The sequence below is a fragment of the Hetaerina americana genome, unplaced genomic scaffold, assembly GCF_022747635.1.
Source record: "Hetaerina americana unplaced genomic scaffold, ioHetAmer1.1.p SCAF_5, whole genome shotgun sequence".
NCBI classification, from domain to species: Eukaryota; Metazoa; Arthropoda; class Insecta; order Odonata; family Calopterygidae; genus Hetaerina; species Hetaerina americana.
In genome coordinates, this window is record NW_027287095.1 from 77,877,673 (window position 1) to 77,893,061 (window position 15,389).

Consider the following 15,389-nt stretch of genomic DNA (forward strand, 5'->3'; position numbering starts at 1 on the left):
AGGTACGACACAGGTTTTAAAAAGCCACTAGAAAAATGCAAAAAGTGATTGATCATCAAGGCGACTATGAAGAAAAATAGCTAAATGCTCAACCTTTCCAACAAAGTACACAAAGTTGAGAATTAATTTGATTTCTCAAGGAAAAAATAGGGGACCTTACTTTTTGAATCGCCCTTTTACCAACTATCCCATCTGGTCTTAAGAGTCACTTGTAACAGTATTTTAAATACCAATTCTTGCTATTAATATACATCCTGTGCTCAACCATTGAAGAGGAATTTTGAATTACTGCAATCCTCCGATTATTCAAGTAGTAGTGGCTTTAGAGGAGGCATGTGACAGCTGAGGTAAGTTGTCCTATTAGGGATGGATGGGAATGGAGGAAGGATGGAGAGAAACCTGGCATCAGTATTAGCTTACTCTTAAAGAAAGGCAACAAGGGGTCCACAGCTTAATATCCCATCCAATTGACAGTGTACTCACTTTAAGTGCTCTCCCCAAAACACCTCAAGGAGAAATTGTGATACCACTGAAAAAGATCTGCCACCTCCAGGATACGAACCTGGGTCCTCTGGATGAGAAGCCAGTACATTAGCCACTGCACCACCCGGATCCCTCCAATTATTCAAGCACTGCCCAATGTCTATATCTGAGTTCATGAGGAATTAAGAGGCCAAGGAGGTGTTTGGTTTACTGATGGATAAGAAGAGTAGAATTTTTTTTCTATGCTATGGGTTTTTTGTGCAAGAGATTAGAATCAGTTCCTCTGACCCTTTCTCAGCTCAATTGACATTATTTCATATGCCACTCTCAGCTTTCGTACACAATTATGGAATTCTCACTCTAAAAAACATTTATGGTGGTCTACACAGCAGGTGGATACCTACCTTCTGATCTCATAGTGAGCATTATGCTAGTAGAAGATACTGATTATGGGTCATCAGTTTCTACCAATCCCCTTCGTAGAGAATTCAGTTATGGTCTCTATTTTCTGGCCCAGACATCTTCACCAGAATCTGGTTTCATTAGACAAATACATAAGAGTACCCTATCATAGTGAATTCATGTGTATGGGGAGTGAAAAGACAAAGGAAAGAACCAAGTGATCCCCCTGATTAAATAAAATCTCTAACTGAATTTGAACAGAAGTTAGCTATGGATCAAGGAATGTCCACCAAATAACACTTAGAAAGAGAACATCTATGCTGCAGAAGATGAAAAGGATAATGTCATTATTGGCTAATTTTAAATATATGTTAGGCATGGAAAATGAGTAGTATGGGTTGAGAGAAGAAAACATGTAGAAGCTCAAAATTAGTTAATTAATAAGAAAAGGACATGAAACTCATACACATTGAAAATCATAAATACTCAAGCATTGACAAAAATCAAAAATTAAGAATATGTGGAACCAAACACTAAATTTTCTCTATGATTTAAGATAAAATACAGTAATAAAATTTCCACACTAGCATTTTTAAACACACTTACCATTTTCAGCATCAAAGTCCATTAATAAGCTGAAGAATACTTTCACTCATATATATCCAAAGCAAAGGAAGGGGGAGAAGAACTTTGGGAAACAGAACAAAGGAAAAAAGGGTGGGTATATAAATCCAAACAGGAAGAGGACAAGAAAGACTAAGAAATGAAAGGAAGGGAGGGAGGAACCTAGATAGGTGAAGGTCAGGCATCCTATCTTGATGGTCATTGGATAGGCAGTAAAGTCAGGTTAAGAAGAGTTAATTGGTGTAAAAATCAATATAATTACAATGATTAGAGTTACCTGGGCTAATAACAATCCAAATCTGCTCAAAGAAATATAGTATGTGCCTTTGTCCATACAACAAAAAGCAACATGAATGCACAAATACTTCACAAACAAATGTTTCATTCTTATTAATAACACACAATCTACATTCTTCTACTCTAACTGTTGTTTTTTTTAGCTAGTTTGACTGATATATCGCACATGACTATCATCACTTGGTCCACTTAACAGTTATGTACCTGTCTTTTTATTAAATAATAACTTGTCAGTCATTATCTCAAAATAAAATGACACATGAATGTTATGGGCTGGGATGACTTTCTGCAGGTCACAGGAAAAACAGTTCACAAGAGGCAATTAACATCAGCGATTTGGCTCAGAAACATTAAAAGAAAGAGAGGTTAACATATTTTTTATGAGCTTTCATTAAGTGGGAACATTAAAGTAACTAACTTAGCGATGCCTTGGGCATTGCAACCATATTGGTTAGCTTAGTGTATTACATTTAGCTCTTTTTGGATATTTGCCACTAACATTGGGATATCAATCAATCTATTAATCGTAGATCTCAGAGTAGCTGATTTGTGCAAGTGGTGTTGAGAAGACTGATTAGATAGCATAACATTTATATGATTGGCCTTTCTGAAAATTGAAAAAAAATCATGATGTCACTCTTCAATACTGCTAGTAAAATCTAAACAGTTGATAATACATACTCCCCAATATTCCAAAGTAAAATTGATACAATCCTGGAATGGATTTAAGAAGACCATTAAACATTTGATTAGATGGCGAGCCAGTCATAAGCATAAATTTTCATACACATACCAAAATCAATAAAGTACATATTTCCAGAGGTTTTTGGACTAAAATAGTCTAATTTACAAATTATTGAAAAAAAATTAAACTGCAATTGGAGATATGATTCTCACAGCCTGAGCTCTGGGTTCTTTAATGAAAAATCATGGTAATCATGCAATTCACTCACAAAATGGCATCTACTTTTTGCCAAAGCATATGCCTCTTTCTCTCACTAATTGTTGATCAAAGTTTGGCTTTGGTAAGAAAGGGCAGAACTCGCCTAGTAGGTACTAAGTACTATAGCATTGGATTTTCACACACATGGGGTAAGGGCCCAGTCTCCTTTCCTATGCCACCTGTGGTTTCCCGAAAGATTTGGATACTCATAAAATCACACTGCTTGGGTTAACATAGGTATATCCAGGGGTATCAATCAGATTTAAACACAGGACTTATGCAATTCAGTCAGTAGCTGAATTCTCTTCCCAAGTGACAAACATTTCACCATGTCTTTCACAAACTGACATAGCCATTATTCATTTTCAGTATCTCCTTGGCATGATGCTTACAACAAATCTTGCATTTAGGTTTTTCCAACATACAATAATTTTCCATATTTATTAAGGTTTTACTCCCAGTGACCAGGCAGGATTAACTTTAAAAGCTTCATTTGTCTGTATCATTTAGTCTTATTTTAAACAAAACGTCAAAAAACAAAAGGTTAAGTTACAACTGCACATATCTTACCTTCTATACTCCAATCTCCTTTCTGATCTAACTGCTTCACCCAGTTTGGTTCTTGGCTTTCTCCAGAGCAAACCTGTCCTGGTGATAACTCAGACCCTGATGGAGATGATGACGGAACAGATGATGATGATGATGAAGGACATACATTAAGAGCAGCATCTCCTGGCTGGTGGTTTGAAGAAGATGAAGATGATGAAGACGACGATGAGGGAGACGATGTTGATAATGAGGAAGGTGCCAGGAGGGATGGAGCATTTCGAGGTCTGTACAGGGCATACTCATCCAAAAATGTCCTCTCTTCTGGATGAGAAATGCATTCAAGAAGACCAGCTTCCATAAATGATTGTGCAGTGGCCACAGCTTGAGTTCTAATGGAACATGAAAATGATTTACTTATTGGTTAACTCCTTTTTAAAAGTAATTCTTGAAGAAAAATACCTGCACACAATGCATATACATACAGTCATTCCATTCAAATATATTAACTTTCTGTAATTTTTTTAAATCTTTTAAGTAGTTAATTAAAATCAAAATGTAAACTTTCAGAAATAAATTCAGAAGATCCTTTATACTTCACTAATGTACTATATGTAATAATAATTCAGCACAAATAGTATATCAAAATGATAAAATACCTAAATAAATGCACATTAATGGATTTAAATTACCTTTTAACCAACAAAAACTTGCAGAAACACACATCAAGTTTCTCCAAATAATTTCTCCTTTATCTAAGTAAAAAAATTGCAACTTAACTTCAAAAGTTTAGGAACATCACCCACAATTTCCACAATTGCAAAAAAGTTTTCAAAAGACAAAAATTGCTGAAACTTATAATGTACCAATATAAATCAAACTGTAGCTTGAAAGCTTAAACATTTGCTTAATAAAGTTACATCTACAGTCATCAACCCCTAACCTGTACCATACAAAAGATATGAGGCAAAAGTGTTCAATTGAAAAAGGAACATTGTTTCACTGAACTGAATTGATAATTGAATCTATCAATAATACATTTTACAACCATACAGTTATTAAATTAGGATGCAACACAGTTCTTTTATACATATGTCAACCCAAATCCAATAATAAATGGCTATATATAAATTTAAAGCAGTATCTCACTAACATTATGAGGGAGGCCAGTTACTTTCCACATGTTTAGGGCAGGTAGGCCAATTACTTTCCCTGCAACACCTTTAGTTAGCAAAAAAGTTATAAACTATGTTTTCCCAGCATATGTTAATGGTGAATTCTTCTAGGGATTTCCACCAGGTTAATTTCCACATTTCTGCCAACATTTCAAGAGGTGACTCATTCATCATCTTCAAGGTTGGAAACAATGGATGAGTAATTTGACATGTCGGTGATAATGCAGAACTTAGCCTGGTAGAAATCTTGAGAAGAATTCATCATTGCATGAGTTTAATGCTCCACCACACAACCAAATTAATAAAATCCAGACAAACGCATTGGCTCTATTAGTTTTTCACAAAAACATTAACCTTATACAAATCATGCTAATTTATCTTTGACCTACCTTGATGAGACCACACCATGTGATAGCAACCAATCAACAATGTCACTTCCCGCAGTACATGACTGATAAGTTCTGAGATGGTATCCATGACATCCAAGATTAATGCCCCTCCACATTTCATCAAATACATGTCGCATCCCTGCATGGTGGGGTTTTGACTTTCCATTTACATGAGATACTATCCCTCTAGACATGTTATCTTCTGGATTCCTGAAAAGTAAAGAATAAGGTCCTAACTTCCAGGTTGAATCTATTTGACCAAAATAAAAACTATAGTGAAACCTCATACAACAAATGTAATCAGTTCTGTAATCTTTCTCGTGAAGCAAAACACTTGTTCAATGAAACAATTTTTTGCATAAATTCTAAGAAACCGCGGGAGATGCCACAACAGCAACTTTTAACAGAGTCATCCGCCAATATACATTTCAATGCAACTATTTCAGAGTGTAAAAATCATTCGCCTTGACCGGGATTCGAACCAGATCTCTTTATGTCAGGACATCAAGGGATCTGGGTTGATATGTATGTGAGAGAAAAAAATATTTTCAACATTTTGGTTTGAACAGTAGACGATTATATTATTTTAATAATTTTCCACCTCCACCAATTTCCTTATTTAAAGTTTTATTCAACAGAATTGTAGATATTTTTCTTTATTAATCAGTCTCCTTTATGTTGTCAAATGGAAGCCTGTGAAATAAATTGATGCATCAACTATCGAATGGGATGTGTGCATTACATCATATTGTGATCAAATTGAGTAGCTTCAGACGTGATGAGGTGGAAGTCGAACATGATGAATAACTGATCGTAGCACTTTTTCACTTGATAATTTTTTTAATTTTACAACCAGGTTTCGGTGTATTACATCATCAATGATGTAATACATCGACACCCGTTCGTAAAATAAAAAATTTTATTAAGAGGAAAAGTGCTACGATCAGTCATTCATCATATTGTGATGCTTATCTTAAAAGCTATCAATATGGCAGATCTTTGGATAGGATTACTAATCAACTGCAGAAAGACAATTTCTAAGAAAATGAAAATAAAATTTAGGATAGGAAAAGACAGTTCAGAATAACCAGAAGTCACCCATTTTCAACTTTCATCCATTACTTCCCAGCATTACTTGGACATAGTGTTCATGTTCCTTCCTAGCATTGGATGCAAACAGCTAAGTTCACAGTTTTATTTCAGTACATGTTTTCCTTTAGTACCAGTTATTTTAAACACCTTAATAAATATTACTATGTTGTACCAATACTATGTCATAACTTCAAAATATGCAACATGTATTTTTGTAAAATTTGTGACCTTGATGGGGTTTTGGCATTAAATGTAAAGTACAGCAATGCACAAGGAAGAATCAAATGACTTTGCATTTCCACAGAATAGAATTTTTACCATCAACTAGTCCATTCACAAATGTTCATAAGTGCCACAAATGTGACATTTATGAACTTTGTGACACAATCAATGCACAAAGATATAAACCAAATTAGACAGCCTTTAGTAAAATTCATTCATTTCAATTAAGGGATTTCAAATGATAAAAGAGATTGACATTTATCTGTAAAATTATTCGGCCCAGTAAGTCTTCAGCTTACTACACCTAGCGAAAGATCTGGACAAGAAACATGAATGCCATACCCATGAATGTCCTAACTGAGTGGACTAAACATCCTCATCACAGGCAGTAATGAGGGTGATCTAAACTTTTAAAAGAGCCAACAGCACAGAATTAACTCTGGATAAAAATCATTAAACAGAAATTCACCTCACTCCAGGATACCTCTCCTCTTGATAACCAACTGAGGTCTTCCTTCGAGTGCTACCAGTTCCAAGATGGTGATGATGGTGGCTGTGATGATGAGAACCTGTATGGGATCCCCCTAGAGATGGCGGAGCAGAAGCATTGGTAAAATTGTTATTCCCTCGAATTCCTTCAGAGGGACCTGCTCCTGGAGTAGGAAGCTCAAGGACAGTAGCAACATTTGGTCCTTCACCCAACCCTAATTTAGTTTGCAAGTCTTCTTGAACAGCTCTTAAATCGGCAGATAGATCTGATCCAGAATCTGATGACTGTAAATACGTCAGGACAACTTTGCAACAGTACGTACAAACACGAAGGTCCCCTGAAATATCAAATGCACACAGTTGCAAAATACCACACAAATAAAGTTCACATAGAGATTTTTTGTAAAGACATAATGAGATGCAAAACTACTTTTATGCGAGGTCTGTCCAATAAATACGCGATCTGAGGCCATGGAAACTTTATTTTGCAAAATTTAGTCTACATCGATTTTGTCCCCTTCAAAGTACTCTCCATTCGTGGCTATGCACCTATTCCATCTTCTTTTCTGCTTTTTAAAGCACCCTTGGAAGTCCTCAGCTGTTAGGCTTTTTAGTTCCCCTGTTGTTTCCTACTTTATAGTGTCCACATCTTCCCAGTGGAGTTCCCTCATCAAATTTGTGCATTTTGGGACCAGTAAAAAAGTCGCAGGGGGCAAGATCTGGCAAATAAGAGGGTTGATCAAGGATGGTGATTGAATTTTTTCCCAGAAACTGGCGACCAATCAATGCTGAATGCGCAGGTGAATTGTCATGATGAAGGATCCATCCATCACCTTGAGTCAAATTTGGTTGCACACGATCTCTCAAATGCTTGAGAACTGTAAGGTAGAACTTAGCATTTACTATTTGTCCTTCAGGAACAAATTCATGATGAACAACACCTTTAACATCGAAGAACACTAGGAGAAGGACTTTGATTTTCGATCGGCTTTTTCTCGATTTTTTGGTTTAATTTAATACACTTGAAAATGGATGTTTTTTTCAGAGCATTATCACCGTCAACAGCTGTCAACATTTCAGTAATTTCTTGATAACTTTTACCGCACTTCACCAAAAACTTAAAGTTGATTTGTCGCTCTGTGATTTTGTCAATTTCCATTTTCGACAAATATTAAAAATAAAAATAACATTAACTAATATAACTGGCACCATATGCACAGCTTGACGATCTGCCAAGCACATATGAATGATGAACAACACCTTTGACACCGAAGAAAACTAGGATCATGACTTTGATTTTTGATCGGCTCATTGGGTCTCAGGTAACTAGCGCCGCTAGTGGGCATGGCTATAGTTCGCGTCATGGCTGCCACATTGCACCAGTTTGCTTATTTGTTGGATAGACCTCGTACAACATACCTATTAAAAATCTAGCCAATAAATTAATACCACTTCAAAAAAAAGAGCACATCTCAAAAGCATTTTGGTAGAAGTAATTAATACCACTTCAAAAAAAAGAGCACATTTCAAAAGCATTTTGGTAGAAGTAATTAATACCACTAACCAGTACATCCCATAATTTTTCCAGGTATTTCTTGACTACAGCACCTGGAACAAAATATTTGCCCACATACTCGACAATGATGGCGCCTCCTGAATGTTGTAAATTTTTCCCCACATTCATAACACTCCTTGCTTACAGAATCAGGCATCCAATATTGTTTAAATTCAGTGTCTTCATAATCTTGTAAGTTCTGGAATATTGGTGATTAAAAATTAATTTAAGGCTAGGCTAATTTATCCACAGTACCATTTTTGTTCATCTAACATAAGGCTGATTCTCAACATTAATGATATTCATACTCACAGTAGGCTTCATTGCAAGAAGATTGCTTATTCTTTTCAAGACATTAGCAAGACTTCTGCCATCACCACTCATTGTAGATGTAGCTGTTGATGTGATACTGGATAAACGGCTGCCACCTCTGCCAACAGGTTTCTGTAATACAATCCCAAATATCCAGCTAGAGTAATTTTTGGTGATTCCTTGGTTAATCTTGAGACCTCACCATGTTGGCTTATGAATAGCAAATCCATATATACATATCTATTTGAAATATATCACAATTAAAATGTTTCATTATTGTAAGATTGACAAATTAATGTATTATAAATGTTTTTAGAACATCTGATGCACTAATAACGCATTTCCAGACAACTATCACCAGATTCCTAGTCAAAGGTATATAAACTGGCTTTCATGTGTGCGAGGGAATATTGCTTCCATTGGATAGAAAGTAGTGTAAACACTCAAATATTCCTTTTAAATCTAATTTTACCTGCCCTTCTATTTGAATATGCTCAATATCATTGACTATCAGCATGAAAATCACAAAATTTGTTCCACAATGCCACAAAATGTGACATATCTTGGTTAAAAAAGAAGATAGAACATTAATGTGACCTTTAATCGAAAGAAAATTATTCATAATAAAAAAATATTTAGGTACAGAATTTCCCTAACTATGAAATTTCCAAGGTTAATACCAAACTTAGCTTCTTACTAGGCACTAAAAAGTTGAATTTATAACAGTATCTTGAACAAACCATGTACAAAAAAAACCCATATTTTTAACAGCATTAACATTTCTAAGAATATTCAAAAAAATGTTTCACCCTATCTCACAGAGTTTGTCTCACAAGAATTAAGCTACTTCATAGGTGTTACAAACAATTCTTAATGTTACTTTGTCATATCTCAATGAGTGAGTGTGATGGTACGTTCCAGTTTTTTTGTTTTGGTACCAGTTTGACAAGTTGCAGTTCTCCATTTTAGCTCCAATAGTTCTGGTGAATTGCTAGGAATCAAGATAGCAACAAATCCAATTATTTCAGTTACCTTCAGAAAAATGTTCACCCTAGCAGAGGTTGTAATGAGCAGTTCCATACCATTGCAACGTTTTACACACAATATTTATGATCTTTTAAATTTTTAGACAGAATATTGTTCAAAATGTATTGATACACATGCATTGTGCCATCAAATTTTTATGATATATTTTATAAAAATAGTTTGATAATGGTTACTTTTTCACATTTTTTACGGCACCATTATCATGAGAAGGCAAGTAAATACAAATATGAAAAGTGAACAATTTTGAGATATAATGGACACAAGAATATTTGGGGGAGCAAAAATATTCATGCGCATCAGCACATTGGACCATCTTCTCTCATTTCTTCCGGCCTCTTATTTCTTTATTTACTCCACATTCTCCTCACATCATTTCTTACACAATCCATTCAGGTGGGTCTTGATTTTACTCTAATCTTCACAGCTTTTACCCAAGTACCTAGTGTTCTTTTAATGACAGACATAGCTTTTCTTACATCTCATCACGTGACCACACCACCAAAGTGTAATTTCACTGATTTCTCGGTTATGGGGGCAGTTTTTGGTTTCCGCCCAAAAACTTATTGAATATTTTGTCCAGTCTACAACTCTACTGATCCATCTAAAAAATGAATTTCATTGGCAGGAAGCAGTTTTACACTCAGTTTTAATCAGCCAGCATTTCATGCCATATTAGAGTGTCTGTCTAATCATAGTCTTGAAGATACTACCCTAAATCTTCATTGGTATTTTCCTATTGTAAGTGACCCCCATAACCAGTTTACATTTGTACCAAGCTGCAGGTACCTTCTTTGAATGTATTCATCTATACCTTCACTTTTATACATCATTGAGTCCAAAAATTATCTACTCTAGTTAATGCTGTAGCACCAATGTGAACAGTTAAACCATCTGTACACAAACAATATTCTCGGGCTCTAATTAGGCCCAGCTCGTGAACATTTAACCCAGTGAATAATTGGAGACACCAATGTTTATGTAACATCACACAATAATTTACAAAAAAGTTGCCTATTCTGCAGGAAACTATTCAATTATGTAATCACGTACTTGTAGTATATGTCATAGGGTTCACCGAGAGTGATCTTGGAACTTTTCAACTTACAAACCAGCTTTAAGTCCAAATAAATATGAATGAATTAAGTTAACTACGGCACCAGCATATGTCGCAATAAATAAATCAATAACCAAAGTACATCGTAGATGAAATTACCTAGTTAGTGGATATGATTGGTTATTGTGCATTGATTTTCAGTGGCTGTCATCTCTTGATACTTAAATACTTAAGTAGTAAATGAAAGTGGGAATATTTTCACTAACTTCTACCATTTTGGTCTCAAATTATAAGTACTAAAACTCTCCAAAGTAATTTTCCTCCCAAATGAAATTCACCAGTGACATGCAGGCATCAAGTGTGAATGTGTAAAACTTTGCCATTACATACACACATAGTGTATACATAAGATATTTTACACTCAGCCATATTATAAAAAATATTAGTGTACTAGGCACTAAAGTCTAAACAGTAAAATGTTTTGGAAGCAAACATTTTCATGCATTAGACTCCATATACTAATTGATAGAATATAAAATATAATTAGCTCACTTTATTACTGTCTTCCCAATTGGATGGGGGTGCCACATCTCTTTTTGGAATTGCATCAGTGCTGATTGCATTGGCCTCCTCAGGATTCTGAACTTTGGCAGAGCCATTAGAAGAAGATGGATAACTTTCTTGATTTGAGCCTAAAATATAATATTAAATTAATTCTTAGGACATGCTGACAAAATCCATGTACTATACACATTACTATATCACAAAATAGTAAAGAAATGCCCTTCTAACTCTACACTTTTTAAGAACAAACAAACAATGGTGATTTTCGGGCATCACTCCGGTCTATAATACCCTCATGAGATGCAATGACACCATTATAAATGTATCAACCTGTAATTTATGAGTCTCCTCATTAACACAACATGCCACCTTATGTATGAGGGCGATTCATAAAGTAAGGTCTCTTATTTTTTTTTCATAAAAAATAGAATTTATTTTCAACTTTGTGTACATTGTAGGAAAGGCTGAGCATATATCTAATTTTCTACATAGTTGCCTTGACGATCATTCACTTTTTGCATCCTTGTAACCAGCTTTTTAATACCAGCATCATACCTTTCTCCCGCCGTGTCACGAAGCCAACTGATGACTGCTTCTTGCACTTCCATGTCTGACTTGAATTTCTGTCCTCCAAGGTGTTTTACGAGAGCGGGAAACAAGTGGTAGTCACTGGGGGCAAAGTCCAGGCCGTAAGGAGGAGGGTCAATGATATCCCAGCCAAATTCAATTAGTAGGGTGGTCGTTTGATATGACATGTACATGTTGGTGTGGACGTGCATTGTCATGATGCAAACGCACTCCTTTGGTGAGACACCTTGTTGTAACCGAGGACCTCCGACACAATATTCTCCATGGAGGAGTAGCCACTCTCTTCATTAAGGCCTTCCTTTATCTCATGAAGGGTAATTATCTGGTTATTGCACACCATCTTGTCAATGGAAGCCACTGATGATTCCGGCAAACTCGGCCGCCCTGACTGCTGCTCATCAAGGACATTTTCCCGGCCACTAAAAAACTCCCTGCACCACTTCCGCATGTTTTTGATGTCCATACACTTCTCACTGTACACTTCCACTAAATGGCAATGAATTTATATCGGAGAAGCAGTCATCAGTTGGCTTCACGATGCAATGGGAGAAAGGTACGACGCCGGTATTAAAAAGCTGCTTACAAGGATGCAAAAAGTGATTGATCGTCAAGGCGACAATAGGGGACCTTACTTTTTGAATCGCCCTCGTAGTTAGCAAATCACACAAAAATTTCAGATTCAGTAGATACAACCATTAGGCTGCATCGCCATTTCAATTAACTTCACCACACCAAGGCACAAAGAAGCTAGATCTCTGATAGTTCATTCTGCCATCTCCTCTATGTTTAAACTAACATGAAACTTTTACATTTGATTACGTAAGCACAGCACAGTGATTTGAAAATATTATTAGCATCATACAATACTACAGCGCAGATGAATCCAAGATGGATGAATTGAGTGGGCCTGGAATGAAGCGGAGAGGCTCAGATATGCCCTTTTTTTGCATAATGGGTGCTTTGTCAATGAGTGAATTGACCCTTGTTTTGAATTTGGTCATCCTCAAGCACATATACAAATTTGCACAATATTTGATAGCTTCTTAAAGAAAATTATTCCCTTTCCCCTTCCTCTCCCATGTAACTTCCCACCTTGTGCTTGCACCCCCTGCCAGACACCTATTTGGTGGATCACAGGGTAATTATGTCGATGCCGATGGATGTTAGCTTGAAGGAAGGACTTTTATTAAGCTGCACTTGAGATATTTGCCCATGGGCTCCTCATATGAAAATAACAACAACATCAATCATGCAACCTCCCTTTTCATACTCTTTCAGTTTCACCTTGTTTAAGGTACTGATATGCATGATATCATATAACACATGTAGTCCTAGGCCAATAAAATCAAGCCATAGGGACAAAAAAGTTTGCTCATTTGTTCATATTTGGTGTAACATCAGTGGAGGATTTAATGATTGTGGATAATGCCGAGGCTGCATGGAACAATGTGTAACAAAAAATTGAAGAGGAAAAACATTTAATAAAATTGTTCTCATATAATGTACCACCCTGTTACATATTTTGATGGCCATAAATTCAAACACTAAATAATCATTTTGAATACTGCCAATCACATTCCTAGGCAGCACACACTGTTCACTAACTCTAGCAATGCTCATTTACTTATATTAGCCCATTTCTCGGTAAAATGTTAACCCAGTGATATATATATTCGTGAGACAACTTCATGTACCACATAAAAACTGTCCTTTTCCAAAGTTTCTGGCGTTGGTGAATATAGCAGTGGGCACTTCGTGTTTGAAGGGACATGCAAAGCCGCCCTCCTTCCAAGGAGGAGTGTGGGAGATGTTACATTCACTCGCCCATGGGATGTGTACAACCGGCAATAAGAGCAAAGAAGAGTGTACATTTTTCACTGATCAGAAAAATGTCGTTCCATTTCAATTTTTACTTCACACAAACATAAAAAGTATTTATGCACAGTTGAGGGGCCAACGGCAATACGAGTTAGATCTATTTATTAAAGGATCAAGACACCAAATAGAGAGCAAAATTTACAAACTATCGACTTTATTGGTGAAAATCCTCCGGAGCTGTCACCTTTCACTTGAGGGTAACGTTTCGCAATATTCTAAGAAACAATACCCTACCTTGAGGCCTCTTACTCAGCATGTTGACACTGTCTGGAAATTACGGCAACCATTTGATTTTAACGAGAGATAATTGCTACAAATTTTATGCAATTTCCGAGTAAACATATTTAAAGATACTATTTGAACAGATAACAGTAAATATCATAAAACAAATGTATACAAAAAAATGGTGAATACAGATATAATACCTACTGTATGCTCATTGAGCAATTAGTATGATTAAATCTACATCCGCATAAATGGATGGTAATTTACAGAAACGTCTGGCATATTACTTTTTAAGCGTTGCTGCTACAATTGGTAAGCGTTAACGACATCACCCGTTTCACAATGAAACAAAAATGTTGGTCAACGAAAATAAATAATAACAAGCTACGTCAAGCCAAAACATCAACTATGAATTTGGACCACCATCAATTTGATATTATAACTATATAGCATTATTTACCACGTTTAATCTTGAAGAATTTGGATAAGAGAAACCCTACTCCAGGTTGTCTTCCTTCAGGGCTTAATGGAGCGAATTCTGTCAACTTCGTTGGCGACTGCAAGTTACTCATTTTCAAACTGCTTCTGAAGAACCTACATGGCAAAATTCACTCACATGACTATTACAGATTAAGCAAACAGTGCATCAAAACAATGTAGTTGCTTTGAGCTTATCTACTACCTTTCAGAAGGACATCATTTAAACAAGCAACGAGACTTTTGCTTCAAGCCAATCATTTTTGGATGCGAGGGTGATAAAATCCTATCTATGGCAATGAAAATTATTTACGCAATATCCGTCAAACAAATGTCAAATTAACTCTATCCTCGCTTTTCGTGCTTATATTGTTAACATGCGAAAGAAACAGAAAAAATAAATGAAAATGAATGGCGATATGCGCGAAATAAGAGTAGGTGGTAAGGAGGTTCAAATGCTACTTATGCGAAGCATGTGTGCATTAAGGTGTAATAAACTGCATTTCTGTACGTTCAAAGCTTGAGACTGAGCAAGTATTTGATCACTTTAATTTTGATTGATTAACTTCAATTCTGCATCAACTAAAATCTAAATTTTATGCAATAAACATGATAGTTAAGCACAATAGGATGAAAAAGTCATGAAAGCTTTGGCTTCGTTCAGAGGATGAAGGATACCAATTGGGCTAAGGATAACTCAGTGGTCCCTTGTGTACTGTATGATAAAGTAATAGAAGGTTAATTTTAAAAAAACCTCATATGGTGACCAGCTTGACACAGCTGACCACAGTAAGTGTAAAATATAACCTTAGCCTTAGTGAGATACATACATGAGATGCAAAGAAACTGCGGGAGATGCCGCAACAGTAACTTTTAACGGAGTCATCCACTAATGTGCATTTCAATGCAACAATTTATAACCCTGAAACGCCAATTGCTCTATGGATATATTACGAGGGTCATCCGGAAAGTAGTACCCGTTCGTGAAATAAAGACACAAAAGTAAATATTAACAAACATAAAAAAT

General features: G+C 35.8%; 1 protein-coding gene across 3 annotated transcripts in view; it reads right to left on the reverse strand.

Moving 5' to 3' along the window:
* Positions 1–14,710, reverse strand: part of fab1 (fab1 kinase) — a 72,983-nt gene extending 58,273 nt beyond the window's left edge. For all 3 annotated transcript variants that reach the window (XM_071591707.1, XM_071591708.1, XM_071591706.1), the window contains exons 1-8: positions 14,568–14,710; positions 14,346–14,479; positions 11,183–11,322; positions 8,530–8,661; positions 8,227–8,416; positions 6,643–7,000; positions 4,860–5,069; positions 3,320–3,687 (exon numbers count right to left, since the gene is read on the reverse strand). In XM_071591707.1, the coding sequence (XP_071447808.1) occupies positions 3,320–3,687; positions 4,860–5,069; positions 6,643–7,000; positions 8,227–8,416; positions 8,530–8,661; positions 11,183–11,322; positions 14,346–14,457 (1,510 nt within the window). In that variant the 5' untranslated portion in view covers positions 14,458–14,479; positions 14,568–14,710. The remainder of the gene's footprint in view (positions 1–3,319; positions 3,688–4,859; positions 5,070–6,642; positions 7,001–8,226; positions 8,417–8,529; positions 8,662–11,182; positions 11,323–14,345; positions 14,480–14,567) is intronic.
* Positions 14,711–15,389: the final 679 nt, after the last annotated feature.